Source organism: Delphinus delphis, chromosome 1, assembly GCF_949987515.2.
Source record: "Delphinus delphis chromosome 1, mDelDel1.2, whole genome shotgun sequence".
NCBI lineage: Eukaryota > Metazoa > Chordata > Mammalia > Artiodactyla > Delphinidae > Delphinus > Delphinus delphis.
In genome coordinates this window covers 8,062,921-8,080,391 of record NC_082683.1, presented here as the reverse complement: position 1 = coordinate 8,080,391, position 17,471 = coordinate 8,062,921, and the positions used below count along the sequence as shown (strand labels likewise).

Genomic DNA, 17,471 nt, shown 5'->3' with positions numbered 1-17,471 from the left:
CCGTGGGTGGCTCGGGGCCCCACCTCCTCAGGGGTGTAGGGACAGGAGCAGAGGGCTGCTCGGAGGCCCCGCCTTAGTTTCTGGCCTGGTCTTCCATCCAGAGGCCCATCCCTCCCAGGGCCACCGTGGGAGCAGGGCAGGGCCTCCCCCTGGCCCCGTGAGGCCCCATGACAGCCTCCCGATGTCCTGCCAGGCGCCCCGGCTGCACGTTCACCTTTAAGAACAAGTGTGACATCGAGAAGCACAAGAGCTACCACATCAAGGACGACGCCTACGCCAAGGATGGCTTCAAGAAGTTCTACAAGTACGAGGAGTGCAAGTACGAGGGCTGTGTGTACAGCAAGGCCACCAACCACTTCCACTGCATCCGCGCCGGCTGCGGCTTCACCTTCACCTCCACCAGCCAGATGACCTCCCACAAGCGCAAGCACGAGCGCCGGCACATCCGCGCCTCGGGCTCGGGCGTGCTGGGGCTGCCGCCCTCGCTGCTGGGCGCCAAGGACACGGAGCACGAGGAGTCCAGCAACGACGACCTGGTTGACTTCTCTGCCCTGAGCAGCAAGAACTCCAGCCTCAGCGCCTCCCCCACCAGCCAGCAGTCCTCCGCCTCCCTGGTCACCGCCACTGCCACCTCCGAGGCTGGGCCCAGTGCCACCAAGCCTCCCAACAGCAAGATCTCGGGGCTGCTGGCCCAGGGCCTGCCTGGTTCCATCCCCCTGGCGCTGGCCCTCTCCAGCTCGGGCCTGCCCAGCGCTGCGCCCTACTTCCCCATCCTTCCGGGCCGGGGCAGCACCTCCCTGCCTGTGGGTGCCCCCGGCCTCATGGGTACCATGTCGTCAGGGACGGCAGCCTCAGTAACCCCCGACACACCTGCTCTGGCTGCCTCGGGAGCTGGCGACTCGGCCGCAGCGGCAGCTGCCTCTGTCCCGGTGCCCCCTGCCTCCATCATGGAGAGGATCTCTGCGAGCAAGGGCCTCATCTCGCCCATGATGGCCAGGCTGGCTGCAGCCGCCCTCAAGCCCTCTGCCACCTTTGACCCAGGTGAGCAGGCTGGGCCCTGCCTGGGAAGCGAGCACCTCTCCAACCCCAGGAGCTCTCTGGCCTCGGTGCGGAGCCGAGCAGCGGGTGTTTGTTTGGCAGGAGTGTCTTCTGTTCCCTGCCCCCGAGACCCCTGCCCGCTTCTTTGCCTGGTCTCTGCCTCCGTCCTCTTTATTTCCTATTCGGGGCCCCTCTTTCTGGCCCACCCGCCCCAGGCAACTCATGTTTCTGTTTTTTTCATCTGTGAAGGGGAAGCAGTAGTCCCGGCCTCACGGGGTACCTGTGCATCCCGGGGCAACAGCTGGCTCCCCCAACCCTACCATGTCACCCTGGACTAGTAGGGGCTCCCGCTAGTCCAGCCTCTAGTGGGCGCAGTCCTGGAGTCCCAGGCTTCCCTGGGACCTCTTCCAGGTGACTGGGAGGCCATGTGAGTCCAGCCAAGTGGCAGGGTGACCGCAGTACAGGGATGCTCAGGGGATTCGTGCCTGGACAGCCCGTCAAGGCCAAGGATGCCCTCCCAGGGTCTCCCTGTCCATCAGCGCTTTCCAGTCGCACTTTCTGTGGTAGTGGGAACGTGCTGTTCCGCACCGTCCAGTATGGTAGCCACTGGTCACATGGCTGTTGAGTGCTTGAAATTGGCGAGCGTGACCCAGGACTTGGATTTCAACTGGAATTTCTTTCACTTGAGCCAGACCCGTCCGCTGGCGGCCATGTCAGAGCCGCCAAGTCACATCTGTGTCCCTCCTCTGGCTCATCGTGGAGAGAGGTTCTCCTTTCTCCCAAGTTTTCTGCTCTTGAAAAAATTTTTTACTCTTTTTCTCCGGATTTTTTTTGGCTTTTCTGTTTCCCTCACTTCTCTCCCTCTGTTTTCCCCCATCCGGGTAATTAGCATCAGTCAAATCCTTTAGAAGAGTTCGGCTCACATCTGGGACGTGGCTCCCTTCCTTCCTTCCTTCCTTCCTTCCTTCCTTCCTTCATTCATTCTTTCATCAACCACTGGTGCTCACTGAGGGCAGCTTGCTGGTGGGCCAGGCACCAAGCCAGTGCTGGGGACACGGCAGGGAAGAAGACAGACAAACTCCTGCCTTGTGGAGCTGATGGAACAGTGTGGGGCATAGTCTGTCCCCAAGTATACCCCCTGGGAGGTGGCCAGGTCGAGACTTGGACCTCAACAGCTGGCTTCTGAGCCCGGGCACCCTGCTCCTCTGTGAGACTGTCTTGAAACCCGCCAAGACTGAGGGTCCCTGCAGCCCACCCAGGGCTCTGCGCAGTGCCCCCAGAGAGACCAGTGCTTGGCAGGAGGGTCAGAGCCCTGTTTCCCTAGGGACCCTGGGCAAGTGGCTTTGGGGAGCTCCTGGAATGTGGACTCTGAATTCTGAAAACTGAATATCATGTTCCCAGTGGGACGCTCCTATCAGCTGTGACCCACCTTCCACTCCAAGTGTGGGTGTCAGGCCTGACTGCCCGGGGCCGCGCGCCTCCGGCGAGGTGCCTGCAGGCTGGGGCCACGCTGGGCTCCGTGGCCAGACTGTCAAGTACTTTCTTTTCTTTAGAAACAGCTCCTTCCCCGAAAAGAAAGGTCAAGTGAAGGGAAGGGGGCCATTTCCCTTTATTTTTTAATAAAATGCCACTTGCTCTCTGTGAAGCAGCTCTCCATCAGCTGCAGCGCCTTGGGGCAGATTAATATTTCAGTCACTTGGGGATTGTGGGGAAAGCCTCGGTGGACATGTTCCTGTCAGCAACTTCTTTTGCCCTGTTCTGCTTGGCCTCCCGAATCCTCTGCCCGCTCAGCTCCAGCCTTTCCCCGCCATGCCTACACCCCGCCAGCTTCCCCCACCCACCCCATCCAGCCCAGCCTGGCCAGGGTGGGCCTCATATCCCTGCCCTGGACAGCTTGACGGGCGAGGTCACATAGTTTGAACCGCTCTGATTGGCTGTCAGCTCCCATAGCCCTGACACAGCAGATGCCCCTCCTGGGCATGCTCAGTGGAAGGCAGGGTTGTCGCCCCGGCAACAGTGGGGACGGGACCTGCGGAGGGGGCGCAGCTCCCAGTCTCGATCTGCCACTTTCCCTCAGCATTAACAGAGTCTTTAATAAAAGCCTAAGCGGCAGCTCCACAAATTGACTGTGACAGTCGGTGGAGAAGAGGAAGGGCCCCCGCCCCCGTCCCAGCCCCCTCCCCATCCTCCCGCCCTTCTCCTACAGGAGGCCCTGAGCCAGGACAACTTTGACATAATTTTGCAATAATTATCACTTGAAGAATTGCCACACAGGGGGAAGCGTCACAAGCCATCATGTCAGTGGGGAGGACCACTGACCAGCAGCCAGGGCTCCCCAGGGGCCCCAGCCCACCCGGCCCGCTGCCCTCCCTTCGGGGGGCTCCGGCTTGTGCCCGTATGAAGCCCTCGGTCCCTCTAACACCATCTTCCCTCCCCCCTCCCCCATAGGAAATGGGCAGCAGGCCACCCCTGCCAGGTTCCCCCCAGCCCCGGTGAAGCAGGAGCCCGGTGAGAGTGCTGGCGCCCCAGGTCCCCACGAGGCCTCCCAGGACCGCAGTTTAGACCTGACTCTGAAGGAGCCCAGGTGAGGCGAGGCCCAGGCCTCCCAGCTCTGCCCCCCTGCAGGAGGCTCTGGGGACAGCACCCTCAGAGCCAGACTCCATGGGGCCAGGGGCCAACCCTTCCTGACAAGGGGTCATCCTCCTGCCCAGGCAGATGTAGCAGGCGGGGCCAGAGCCCCAGGGGCCGGCTGGGAGGGGTGAGTCTCTGGGGCCGGTCCCACGTACTGTCTGAGCTAAAGCCCCTTGGTTTGTGTGTTCCAGTAATGAATCAAATGGCCACGCAGTCCCGGCAAATTCATCTCTTTTATCCTCGCTTATGAATAAGGTAAGAACCATCCATCACACGCCTCCCATCCCCCCACCCCGAGAGATTAAAGCTGTGCTGGGGGGTGGGGGGGATGTGTTTGTTTTTTAATGTTTTGCCTCTAATAAGATGAGTTTGTACCATTTAAATTTTGAGGCCATTTTTCATCGGATATAATTTCAGAGCCACTGCTTACAAATTAATTTAATGAACTGGCTGAAGAAATATATTCCAGCCTCTGACACCCTTTTTTTCCCTTCAGATGGAGGGCTCCAAAAGCTTTTCCGGAGCCCTCTAACTTCTTTCACTCCTGGTTATTCATTTTATTCATTTTATATATTTTTTTGTTTGTTTAAAAAGGTGGAGGGGGAGACCAAAGCGGGAGCAAAGCGCCCATTTCCACTTTTCAGGTTGAGTAATGGTCTCGGACGCCTGCTGCAGAGGTCGCTCCAGAATATTTATTTTAAATAATGCAGAGTCTTTGTAAATTATACATCATCGCAAATATATTTTCCCCCTTCACATGATAAATTTGACTACAGCAAGATTAATTAGGTTACCGTACACAAGTGACTATTGAGGAGGGAGCTGGGCCCGGGCCGGACCCCACGGAGTGGGGTTCCTGCCGGGCCCATGGCCTCCCACTGGCCTCTGCCCGGTCGGTCGGTGCGTGTGCCCTCTGCCTTCCGCCCTCCCCTGCTCGCTCTCTTGCTCCCCTTTTCCGTTCTTGGGTCACTGCTCCCTGCGCCCCCTTGTTCCTTCCTGTCGGAGACCCACAGCCCACGTGGGTCGAGCCTTTCCGCGGACTCCCCGCCCCCTCCTCTGCCAGCAGCAGCAGCGAGCCTGCCTCGGTCTCACTCCGTGAGCCTCCTTCCCTCCCTCTCTGCTCCTCCTTTGTGTTCCTTCTCTTGTTCTCAAGGAATTTGTGAGGGTTTCCCCCCCACCCCCTTCCTCCTCCTCCTGCACTTCTTTTGAAAACCTGGCAGGAGAATAACCAGGGAGCCGCTTAGTCTGGGGAAAGCTGGGCTGGAGTGTGTGCCCGGAGTCTCGGCCTCCGATTGAGTGATGGCTCCTAGCAGCCCGGGGTTTGTGTGGCAGAGCCCCGGCAGCTCCACGGGGCCGGGGCAGCGCCGCAGGCCACCCGCGGCAGCGTCCATTCAGTGAGGGCTCTTCCGTAGCCAGAGCCGTGTGGGGTCGGGCCTCCTCTCCTCCCGGCTGCCAGCACCGCGATGCTCTGGTCAGTTTGGAGAGGCCCGAGCGGCCCAGAGCTGCCACTCCTCCCAGGGCAGTCGGGTCAGGTGTCCTGAGGTCCCCGGCCTGAAGCACGGGCCTGTCCTCCTCGCAGATGTCTCAGGGCAATCCCAGCCTCGGCAGCCTGTTGAACATCAAGACAGAAGCGGAGGGGAGCCCCGCCGGGGAGTCCTCGCCCTTCCTGGGCAAGGCCGTGAAGGCGCTGGTTCAGGAGAAGCTGTCAGAGCCCTGGAAGGTCTACCTTCGCAGGTGAGGGGCTTGCCGTGTGAGCAAAGGGGGAGGGAAGGGCCACGCCCACTCGTCCCGGGGGCACGTGTTCCCCCCACGAGGCTGTTCCCCCAGCCTCGCCAGAGCGCCAGGGTCTCCTCTGAGCAGCCGGCCCCTCTGCCAGGTTTGGCACCAAGGACTTCTGCAACGCGCAGTGTGACTTCCTCCACAAGGCCCACTTCCACTGCGTGGTGGAGGAGTGCGGCGCGCTCTTCAGCACCCTGGACGGGGCCATCAAGCACGCCAAGTGAGTGGGGGTCCGGGGGCCCGTTTAAACCCAGCCCCACTTGTCCCAGCCTGGCTCGGGGGTGGGTGGGCCGGGGTGGGGCTAGGGGGTGCACAGGCCTCTAGCAGCCTTCCAAGCAGGACCCGTGTGCGGTTCCCACAAGACCTCAGAAGCCGAGCTGGCTTCTCAGAGGTGCTGCCCGGCAAAAGGCAGGCTTCCTCATCTCCCACTGGCTCAGCCCCCAGCTGGGTCCTCTGAGCCCACCCAGGCCCCGCCCCGAGTAAGAGCTGCTTCTCCCCACCGCGGGGCCCATGCAGCCGTCAGCCCTCCCTCCCACAGATGCTCCTGCAGAGGCAGCTGGAGAGGCCCAGCACTGACCCCGGCAGGGACCCGAGGTGAAGGCTTTTCCAAGCCACAGTACTGCATTTGTAGATTCTCTTTGACCTAAAAATAATGAAATTAATTTGTACAATTCGTTGAGCAGCAAGCCCAGCCGCCTACTGTAATTGAACCCAGAACTGGTAAACGTTTACAGCAGATCTTCACCGCTCCCTAAGCCCCGGGTCAGGCTCTTCTCACTGCTTAGGCAGCCCCAGCTGCTGGTCTGAGACCCCCCCCCCCCCACCCGCTTTTAAATGTCGGAGCCGGTTCTGGAAGGACAGGCTTCATGAGCCAGGACGTGCTGTACCCAACCCCTCCCGAGTAGGGAGGAGCTAGGGACAGCACATCAGTAAGGTCACAAGTAGGAAGGTGTAGTTAGGGCAGAGCCTGGAGCCCAAGTTCAAGATCAGAGGACACAGCAGTGTGTTCTCAGTCCTTCCCTCCTGGTGGGAGGCCTCTGGCACCTGGCACTGAAGATGCGGTGGGGACACTGGGCCCCTAGGCTTGTGATGGGGTCATACGTAGGCAGGCAGGCAGGCGTGCCAGGGAAGGGCCTTCTCCTCCCGCACCTGAGACACCTCTCCTGTCTCTCGTAGCTTCCACTTCCGGACAGAGGGAGGAGCAGTGAAAGGAAATGTGGAGGCTTCCTTCCCGGCCTCGGCTGCTGAGACCAAACCTTCCTTGGCCCCCTCATCCCCTCCAGCGCCTCCCATCACCACGGCCACGGCTTCCTCTCTCGAGGGGCCCACTCCCAGCCTGGCCGCAGTGCCCTCCAGCCCCACCCTGCTCGCCTGGAAGCAGCTGGCTTCCACCATACCCCAGATGCCTCAGATTCCAGCGTCAGTGCCTCACCTGCCCACTTCGCCCTTGGCAACGACTTCTCTAGAAAACGCCAAGCCCCAGGTCAAACCCGGATTCCTCCAGTTCCAGGAGAAGTGAGTCCCTCGATGAGCCGGGAGCCCTGTGTCCCCCGTGTGTCTCGGGAGTAGGTGCTAGTAAGGGCAGCTGAGGAGGCCCTGCTCCTTCCCCTGCAGTAGCCCCGGCTGTCCCCAGCCTCTCTGGGACACGGTCACTGGGTGATGTCCTTCTAGCCAAAGTTGCTGCTGCTCAGACCTCACTGCCTATTCCCGGAGCAGGTGGCCGGGGTGGGGGGAGATGGTGGAGGTAGTGGCCACTGTTCCAGAGAGGCCACTGGTGACGCTGCGAGGACCAGCCTGGGTGGGCCAGGAGTGGCGGTCCTCGCCCGGCAAGGCGGGCTGCGTCTCCCTCCGGGTCCCCTTGTTGGTCTCTGTGGCTCACACCCATGGCTGAGTCTCTGCAGGGCAAGCAAAGTCATAGGTGGGCGGCGAGGGGGCTAGGCCCTCCTCTGGACACCCCCCCACCCCGCCACCTGCACAACGGTCTGAGCTCTCAGGGGTGGAAGGGAGGGACCTTCATCGCTGGATGGTGGTGTCTCCCTGCGGCGAGAACGGTGACTCTGTATCATGATATGTGCGGCTTCCTGTTCTCAATAAAAGTAATAAATTGGACGTGAACACACACCGCCTGAGTGGCAGCTGTCCTCCCTCTCTGAGCACCTGGGGCTGGGCCCACGGCGTGGAAGGGGACCTGCGCTCCTCTCTGCCCCTTTCCCAGCTTCCCTTCCTCTGTTCACCTCCCCAAAGTGGCAGCCCTCTCAGCATCCCGGCCTTGGTCGGAGTTCCCAGCCCAGGTCCAGTGTGGATGTCGGGGGCGGCTGTGTTGTCAGCCAGGGCAGAAGCCGGGTGCAGCCCCTCTGCACCTGCCTGGAGCCTGGAAGGCAGAGCTCTGGAGCTGAGGCTGCTGCTCGGGGCAGGCCAGCCGTGGGGGCTCGCCCAGCACCCCTCCCCACCCCAGCCGCCCCACCACTCAGCTGGCTTGTGAGGTTCTCTGAGTGGGTGGCAGCCCCGAGCCCCGAGCTGACCCTGGAAACCCCAGCAGCTGAGCCTCAGCAGGACCTGACGCCAGGCACACGTTCCCACTGGCCAAGGCCCCATGGTGGCAAAGCCTCCTGGTAGGGCTGCCCACCCATCTGCACCCTGTCAGTCGGCCACAGCCAGGGCACTGCCTATGCCACATCAGCCAGGCCTGGCAGCACCATTGCTCATTTTCATATCCACGAAGTGATTGCGGCCATCCTTATCTGTAATCCTGGGGTGTGGCCACGGAAACTACGTGTCCCAGCATGCAGTGCTCTGGGCCGCCTGCATACCGCAGTCCCTTCGGCGCCCTCAGAGCTCTAAAAAGAAGGCAAGACTGCATGCTGGGATCTGTAGTCTCTGGCCGAATCGTCCTGCTGAGCAGGAGGGCAGCCCAGGGGCCATTCCTCTTGATTACACCACAGGGGAGTGGGGAGCGGAACCCCAACATGAGCAAATGTCAGGACACCGGCGGGGAGGGCACCAGGAATGCCAATGACCTTCTGGGCCGTGGTTTCATTCCAGCGATCCTTGCCTCGCAACGGACTGCAAGTATGCCAACAAGTTCCACTTCCACTGTCTCTTTGGGAACTGCAAGTACGTCTGCAAAACCTCCGGGAAGGCCGAGTCCCACTGCCTGGACCACATCAATCCCAACAACAACCTCGTGAACGTGCGAGACCAGTTTGCGTACTACTCCCTGCAGTGCCTCTGTCCCAACCAGGTCAGCAATGCGGGCGGGGTGGCCCCTGGGGTGGGGGCAGGGAGGCGCAGGGCCCCGGACCAGCTCCTCCTGGCCGAGGCTCCGTGTCTCACACCCTTTTGTAAGTGGCCTCCTCCAGAGTCTGGAAAGGACACCGTCTGCCCCTAGGTCCCTGGAGACCCCTAGGCAGGAGTTCAGCTTGGTGCTCTGTTGGTGAGGTCTGTCATTTCATCCTAACCCTCAATGATGCCTGTATGCCGGGCAGCCTCTGTGCACTTGGCATCCTTGTGCGCGTCCTGGAACAGCTATGCTCCCTTTCCCCAGAGGCCTAGGATTTTAAAATAGACCCATTAGACAGATAAAGAGATTGAACTGTCCGTGCCCCAGACAGGAAGGGCAGGTCAGCTTCATTATAAAGGCCTACTCCCAAGACTTGTAGGGGCTGCCTGGCAGAGCGCATTAAGAAGGAGTCTGAGCCTCCATCTGGGCACACGGAGAAGAGTGCTAGGATAGATTAGTGACGTCTGCCTAGGTCTGGGCACACAGACAAGAGTGCTCAGACAGATTAGTGATGTCTGTGCTGGGCGTGGGTTTAGAAAGAGATGGAAACAATACCAGGTGGGATGTTTTAATCAAATGACAGAAGGGACTTACTGCTTTTTAACACGTGAAAGGTCTTTACACAGTTGTGTTTGCTGATTCTGAGCGTGGAAGGACGCACGCCTGCCACAGCCCTCTAGAGGGCTGGGGCAGGTGGAAGCTTAACGGAAGTGGCCTGCCCGGCCCTGACTCCTGTCCCTCCCTGCAGCACTGCGAGTTCCGGATGCGCGGGCACTACCACTGTCTCAGGACCGGCTGCTACTTTGTGACCAACATCACCACCAAGCTGCCGTGGCACATAAAGAAGCATGAGAAAGCTGAGCGGCGGGCAGCCAACGGATTCAAGTACTTCACCAAGCGTGAGGAGTGCGGCAGGCTAGGTACCGAAGGCCAGGGCTGGGGGGCAGGGAACTACAGCAGGTGGCAGGGCCACGGCTCTGGCGCCTGAGGCCCTGGGACCCACTTCTTGTCCCCGCACATCAGGCTCCATGTTTTTTTTTCGGAAAATGTCACGATATCACAGGCCAGGCATTGTCACCCCAGGAGAACAGGCAAAACCCCAAGAGCCTAGGAAAAGGGGTGAGGGTGACTCCCAGCACTGCACCCACCCCAGTGAAAACGCCCGGAGCCTCGTCTCTGGCACCCAGGCCTGGTTCTTTTTTCCTTTTTTTTCAAGAGAGCCTTGCGGGTAAGTCTTGGGAGCTCCTGAAGCTACTCGGGTTTTATCCCAAATGGACCGTGGTTTGTTCATTCACTCACTCAGCAGACGTTCATGGAGGAGCAGCCGTGTGCCAGGCTCTGTGCTATTGCAGGAGGTGAGGGGCGGGTAGAGGTGGAAGCTATGGTCTTTTTCGAGCGTCCACTGTGGCCAGCACTGTACTTGGTGCTGGGGATCTGATGGGACCAGCAGGTACATTTGTGGGCTCAGCCCAGAGCATCTGTGACCTGGGGTGACCTGGAAGGAGGTGGCCACGGGGCAAGGAAGTGGCCTTGAGCTCAGGGGCAGGTGCCTCGGAGTTAACTCTGCTGCTGAGAGCTGAGCCCTTGGCAGAGAAGCTGCCCCCCAGCCCTGGAACAAGGCCTCCCCGAGGAGCTCGCTGGCCCCAGCTTGCCCTGGGGATGCTGTGGGGGGGGGGGCTCCAGGACCAGCAGAGGGAGGCAGAGCCCATCCTCCCGCCTCAGCATGGAGCCACGCATTTGTGGGCCTGCAGACGTGGGGCAGGAGTCTGCCCACGAGGAGACCGGAAGCCGGAAGGCAGGCGGGAGCCAGGCAGGCTGGGTGCAGACACCTGGGCTGCACGCAAGGCCTGCTGTGATTCAGGTGGTCATGGCAGCAGGGTCCAGGGGGAGCAGAGGTGGGGCCACTGCCTGCAGCCGACCGGCCATTGCATAGGGGGAGGATGAGGCAGTCAAAAGTCAACCGCCAGAAAAGAACGGCAACAAACCTTTCCTTCAAGAATTAATTCAGAAATCATTAATGGCCTGAGAGAGGCCTGGGAATCACGGCAACAGATGTCAACCCTCGGTGGCCTGTGCTGTCCCTGGGCTCAGTTTACAGGTGTCAGGGGATTCCGCAGTTGCCGTTATTTACTCAGTTTGGGTGTTCTGGGTGGTAGCTGGGGCCAAAGCTGGGGGATGATATAAGACACCTGGCCGGCTCAGGTGCCATGGCAACGGGCAGGCCTTCACCTGCCCTCTGCTGATACCGTTTCAGTCCGGCTCGCTCTATTTGTTCTCCGCCCAGAGCAAAGCCGAGGTGGGGCGGGGCAGGGCAGAGGGCCAGCTGGCTCGCAGCCATCTTGACCTGGTCCAGGGGCAGGCAGCACCTGGGCTTCCCAGAGGAGATGTGGGGACAGGTGGCTTGCTGGGAGGTGGCTGATCTAGTGGACAGGTCATTAGGGTCCCCTGCCCTGGGGCAGGGGCCGGGGGCCAGCCTGCTGTTGTCCCGGGCGTGCAGGCTGGAGGCGAGAGCCAGGCTTTGGACAGCCAGGGGGCCTGGGACTTTCTGGGGTTGGGGTGAGAGGCTGCTAGAAGCCCTCCTTACGGGAACACCACCAATGGGGACACGCCCTTCCCCCAGAAGCCATTTGCCTGGTTGGCCACGTAGGCCCATGCCCAGAACAGTGCCCGACACGCAGGGGGTGCCATGAGCACTGGCCGGCGGGGGAGGCTCACGGCCGAGCGGGGCTGTGTCCACAGGCTGCAAGTACAACCAGGTGAACAGCCACTTCCACTGCATCCGGGAGGGCTGCCAGTTCTCCTTCCTCCTCAAGCACCAGATGACCTCCCACGCCCGGAAGCACATGCGGAGGATGCTGGGGAAGAACTTCGATCGCGTGCCCTCCTCCCAGGTGAGCCTGGCGGGCAGGCTGCCCCTCTGCGACCCGGGGTGGCAAGAGGGCATCATTCGTGTCCCGCTCTTGCTTCCAGGTGGTGGGCCAGGCTGCCCAAAGCGACAGCCTGCCCCTGTGGGCAGCACAGCCCCCAGCCCAGCTTCCTCAGGGCCCCCCTCTTCCTTTCAGGGCCCCCCGAGCTTGATGGACACCGAGACGGACGAGTACATGGATTATACTGGCTGCAGCCCGGGCGCCGTGTCCTCTGAGTCCTCCACCATGGACCGAAGCTGCTCCAGCACCCCTGTGGGCAACGAGAGCACCGCAGCAGGTGAGCGGGGGCCCGGGGGCGCCAGCCTGGGACAGGCCCTCCTTCCGAGGCCCAGCAGTGCTGGGTCCGGCTCAGGACAGGAGGTTCATGGTCAAGTGGCCTCAAAGGAGGACGGGCCAGGGTGTGGCAGCGCTGGCTGCTCTGTGGGACGTGGGTCCCCGCCTGCTGCCACCCTGCCCATCTCCCCGGCACTCTGCCCTCAGCTTCCGTTTCCAGGAGAGAACCCGGGCTTGAGCTGTGAGGTACAGAAAAAAGCAGCACAGCCCCCAGCCAGAGGGGCAGGTGGGCCCCGCCCAGCCCTGGTCCCTCTTACGGCCCCTCTGCCATTGTCCCCAGCACGGTCCCTGGGCCCCAGAGCGAGGTCCTCCGCGGGCTGGGCTCTGCCGCAGGCCCTGCGCAGCCCGCCGTGACCTCTCCCTGCACCGCCGCTCCCTCCCAGTCGCTCTGCTCTGCCCCCTCCTCCCCTCTCTTCTTCGTGGCATCTGTCTGCTCCTCCTCTGTCCACGGATTTTCATATCATACTCGCTTCTGCCATTGGGTCTCTCATTTTGGTTCTTTCTGTTTGTTCTTTGTTTTGGTTTTTTTTTCTGCTTTTCCCCGCCCTCTCCAGGCTGCCCGGCTCCTCCTCCTCCTGCCGCCGCCGCTGACGAGGCTGCCCGCGTGGCTCCGCAGCCCCCACTGACCCCATCCTTCTCTGCGGCCGTGCTGCGGGCGCCCCTCCCCTCCCTGCCATGCCTCTTTTCTCCACCCTGTCTCTCATACTCTCTGCTCAGTGCCTCTCTCGGAGCCACCCGGGGCCTGGCCCACCCCATCAGCAGCCCGCCCAGCTTCCCGCCCGTCACTGCCACTCCAACTCCAGTAAAAAGTGACGCCCCCCTAGTTCAGGACGCCGCAGGTAACTCACACATGTCTTCTCCACTGCTGTCTGTCACCCTGGCCGAGCCTCGAGGCCACGGTCCAGGACCTGACCCTTTTCTGTGGTCAGCTGGGTCAAGGACAGGGCCACTCTGCACCCCTCACAGCGCAGCCCGCGCCAAGACCAGAGAGCCTGGTCCCTGTCCCAAGGACAGTTCCTCTCAGCTCCTGCTCAGCACTGGGCAGGCCAGAACATCACTGCCAGGGCTCCCTGGGGTTCACCCCAGCTCAGGGACTGGCCAGAGCCCCAAGATGGCCATGCCCACCCCACCCCCCTAACCCTGCGGCAAGGCAGAGCCTGTCCTGCTCTGAGGACTTCACCCGGGGCAGAGATGTTCTTGGGAAAGCTGCTGGTGCCTGGGACCCGCCCAGGTTTGCAGGATCCTGACACCAGCCTGAACCCCCAGCCCCGGAGCCAAGCAGGAAGAGGCCCAGGCCGCGGGCAGTGCTCCACGGCAGAGGTGCCTCCCAGCCCCACCCTGTACCTGCCGCCCGGCAGGCACGGGACCTGCCCTCCCCTGCCCTTTGGTGCCGTCACCACCTTGGCTCTGCCTCTTCCTCCGTGCAGTCTTACCTCACATTCTGCCCGACTGCCAGGCACTGGGCCAGCCCAGGGGGATGGCAGGGACCAAGGCAGAGGGTTCCTCCTCAGGGAATTCAGCCCCTGTTCTGTCGCTTAACCAGCCAGAGCCCTGTGACCTCCGACCCAAAGCAGCCACTCCTCACCCACCCGGATCCCCAGGGCCCAGACCCTTCCTTGCCCCCTGCTGGGTACCCCAGCCCATCACAGTCCTCGTTCTCTCCACCTGCTGAGGCGGGGACTAGGTCTGCTCCCCAGACGGATGGGGCAGCAGGCTGGTGCCTGGGCTGAGCCTTCTCGGCAGGTTCTGGGAGGGCTGGGAGGGTCAGCGCGAGGGAGAAGCCCAGAGGGTGCCCACCCTGCACTCTGGAGAGGGCTGGGCCTGGGGCGTGGAGCAGGGAGTCCCAGGACGGTCACCCCTTCCCCAGCTGCCTGTGCAGAAAAGGAGTAACGGGAAGCACAACCACACAGTGGATTAAGCAGCCCTGGCAACGGGGCATCCTAAGCCCAGGAAGCAGTTGGGACCAGGATGGGGAGGGCACAGATGGAGCCCATCCGCTGGCCGAGCCCCTGCTCCAGTCCTGGCCCTGCAGCAGAGCTGCCCTCTCCCAGCCCACTGGGGGTGGGACACCCCAAGACCTGAAAGAACCTTCTGGTACCAAGGAGAAGGTGCGCCTTGGGGCGGGGAGTTACAACCCCCAACAGCCTCAGGGCGCGCGGCATCCCTGTTGCGAGTAGGCTGGTCCCAGGCGCAGACAGGCCGGCAGCCCGGGAAACTGGTTAGCCGGCCGGGAGAAGGAGCCGGCCTGTCCCTCATTAGAGGCGGGTGCGTGATGGCGTCCTGGCCCCCGTCCAACCTGGGTAATTACACTCTGCCGACCTAGATTCCCCCTTCAGCTTCAATTAGCGCCAGGACGTGTCCTCACTTCCCACCCACATCCCCCAGAGCTGCTTGCTCCGCCACCCACCAGGGCAGGCCAGTGCGGTCAGCCTGCAGATGCGGATGACGAAGGGGGAAGCCTGGGGCTCCCCAGCTATCCAGGGGGCGGAGGGGTGGTCATAGGAGAGGCCCCCAGAGCGACAGAAAGCGGAGTTGTCCCCGAGGGCGGCCCCCCCCACCCACCGCGCCGAGATCGGGGACCTCGCGTGGGTGTAATCCTGGGTAGGATGTGCACGTGGGCGCTGACCAAGCCCCCCTCCCCAGGGAACACCATCTCCATGCCGACAGCCTCCGGGGCCAAAAAGCGCTTCTGGATCATTGAGGACATGTCGCCGTTCGGCAAGCGGCGCAAGACGGCCTCCTCGCGCAAGATGCTGGACGAGGGCATGATGCTGGAGGGCTTCCGGCGCTTCGACCTCTACGAGGACTGCAAGGACGCGGCCTGCCAGTTCTCGCTCAAGGTCACCCACTACCACTGCACGCGCGAGAACTGCGGCTACAAGTTCTGCGGGCGCACGCACATGTACAAGCACGCGCAGCACCACGACCGCGTGGACAACCTCGTGCTGGACGACTTCAAGCGCTTCAAGGCCTCGCTCAGCTGCCACTTCGCCGACTGCCCTTTCTCGGGCACCAGCACGCACTTCCACTGCCTGCGCTGTCGCTTCCGCTGCACCGACAGCACCAAGGTCACGGCGCACCGCAAGCACCACGGCAAGCAGGACGTGATCAGCGCGGCGGGCTTCTGCCAGTTCAGCTCGAGCGCCGACTGCGCCGTGGCCGACTGCAAGTACAAGCTCAAGTGCTCGCACTTCCACTGCACCTACCCCGGCTGCCGCCACACGGTCGTGGGCATGTCGCAGATGGACTCGCACAAGCGCAAGCACGAGAAGCAGGAGCGCGGCGAGCCGCCCGCCGCCGCCTCCCCCGGCGCCGAGGGCCCCGCGCCCGGCCCGGCCGCCAGCCTGGACTGCGCGCCCCCGCCCGGCGCCGAGCCCGCCGCCGCCCTGCTCTTCCTGCCCGGCCCGGGGCGGGGTCCGGACGACGCGGGCGACCCCCGCCCGCCCGACGCCCCCGGGCCCCGCGCCGGCCCCGCCGCGCCCGGCCCCACGGCCGGCGAGTCGTCGCAGGAGGACGACGAGGAGGAGCTGGAGCTGAACGAGGAGGAGGCGGACGACGACGAGGACGACGACGACGAGGACGACGAGGACGACGACGAGGACGAGGACGACGACGAGGACCTGCGCACCGACTCGGAGGAGTCGCTCTCCGAGGCGGCGGCGGCGGGGCCGGGGTCGCGGAGCCTGGAGCTGGCGGCCCTCGGCGCTCCCGCGCCCCCCGGCCCCACGCCTGCCGCCGCCGCCTCCCCGTAGCCGCGGGGCCCGTGGCGCGTGGGGGGCCGGCCGCGCCCGGCGCCCTCGGGATCTTGCCGCTTTATTCTATTGTTGTTATTATTATTATCAATTTTGTAAGAAACGGTATTTATATGTAAAGCTTCCCTTGTACAGAGCTAGGTGTTCGCCGCGCCCCGGCGTCGAGAGGCGCTCCGGGCCCGGGGCCGCCCCGCCGGTGCTTCCGGACCCCGAGTCCGTCTCAGGACAGAGGCGGGGGCCTCCCTCTGGTGCTCCGGGGCTGCCCCCGCGCCCGCCCGCCCCGCCCGCGCGGCAGCTGGGCGGCCGGAAGGACAGAGGCTGCCCGGGACCCTCCTCAGCCGCAGTTCGGGGATCTTCTTCAGGGAAATAGAAGGTGCTCTTGTCCGGGGTGGGAACGAGGGGCAGGAGGCCCGGAGGGCGAGGAGGGCGGCGACCCCGGGCGGCTGCCCCACGCGCCCTCCCCGCGCCGGACCCCGGGCCCCCCGAGCACGCCGGTGGGATTCCTCATTGCTCAGGGCTGGGACGGGCGCCGGGGGTCGCCGCGATCTCCGCCCCTCACCACCGGAGGCGGGCCGGCACCTGTGGCACCTGGCAGGGCCTCCCATTCGTGCAGCTAAGACCCTCCCTCCCGGTCCTGGGGGAGGGCGGGGCAGGAGGCGTCCGGCGGGCGACACTACAGGGACCGCGGAGGGAACCTCCTGGACTCGGCAGAGCGGGGAGCTCCGGGTCACTCTGCCCCCAGCGCGGGGCCTGGTCGGGGTGTCCGTCCCGAGGGCTGGGGCCTGGGAAGGGGTGCGTCTGCTTGCTGGTGCTGGGCTGCTGGGCCCGCAGGGCGTCTCTGCCACCCAGGTGGTGAGAACAGGAAGGATGCGACTGTTTGGGGCTTTAATAGTCAACATGGAAAAAAATACGAGAAAGTTGTACAGTATTTTTCCTGTAAAGGTTATTATTCTACATAGAACAAAAGAAGAAAAAAAAAAAAAGCAGGCGGGCGGCTAGAGCGCAGACCGCCTCCGGACCAGCCCTGAGGTTGGAGACCCGAGTGCAATTGCTCACGTGGGGTTTTGTTTAGCGTTTAGAGGCCTTACCAGTTTGAGGCTGTCCGTCTTTACACTAGCACTGATGGGAGCTGCGTGATTCCAACTTTTAACTTGAATTTCGTAGAGACAAGAAAAAAGGACTGTTATTACTGATACAAGTTTGTAGTTAATTTAACATTTGAGTTTTTCTCTATTGGTTATGCGTGTGGCTTTATAGGGCTTTTTTCTTCCCAGTTTGTTTTATTAATTTCTTTGGGATACTTCTTTGCTGGTGCAACCCACCCGGATTTGGTTCCTTTTGCAAATCCCAGCCCCCCACCCCTGCCACCCTCCCTCAGCAATGAGCTCACCGAGCCCAGAGCCAGCCGGGGCCCACCTGGCAGGTACGTGCCCGGCCAATGGCTCTGAGGGCGACAGGGACGGAGGGCAGGCTGCCCAAGGCCGCTCCTGTGCATCTTCACTCCAGGCCGGGCCACCAGCCCTGTCTCAGGTTGGGCCCTGTGACATGGCCACAGGGAGAGCGTGAGGCCCAGCCTGGGGGAGGGGCCGTCACCCAGAGCCTCCTCCCCAGAGGTCTCCAAGGGGAGCCTGACCAGCTGCAGGGGGCAGTGGTTTACTTTTTTTTTCTTTCTTTCTTTTTTCTTTTCTTTTTTTTTTTTTTTTTTTGTCCTCTTGGCTGCCCACAGCCAGA

At 62.5% G+C, this 17,471-nt stretch overlaps 1 protein-coding gene across 1 annotated transcript in view; it reads left to right on the top strand.

Moving 5' to 3' along the window:
• The window catches only part of CASZ1 (castor zinc finger 1), a 55,266-nt gene extending 38,117 nt beyond the window's left edge, over window positions 1-17,149 (top strand). The window contains exons 9-19 of the mRNA XM_060014057.1: window positions 194-1,041; window positions 3,487-3,622; window positions 3,861-3,924; window positions 5,249-5,403; window positions 5,546-5,668; window positions 6,625-6,963; window positions 8,491-8,689; window positions 9,477-9,648; window positions 11,468-11,619; window positions 11,791-11,932; window positions 14,632-17,149. Coding sequence (XP_059870040.1) covers window positions 194-1,041; window positions 3,487-3,622; window positions 3,861-3,924; window positions 5,249-5,403; window positions 5,546-5,668; window positions 6,625-6,963; window positions 8,491-8,689; window positions 9,477-9,648; window positions 11,468-11,619; window positions 11,791-11,932; window positions 14,632-15,740 — 3,439 coding nt within the window. The 3' untranslated portion in view covers window positions 15,741-17,149. The remainder of the gene's footprint in view (window positions 1-193; window positions 1,042-3,486; window positions 3,623-3,860; window positions 3,925-5,248; window positions 5,404-5,545; window positions 5,669-6,624; window positions 6,964-8,490; window positions 8,690-9,476; window positions 9,649-11,467; window positions 11,620-11,790; window positions 11,933-14,631) is intronic.
• Window positions 17,150-17,471: the final 322 nt, after the last annotated feature.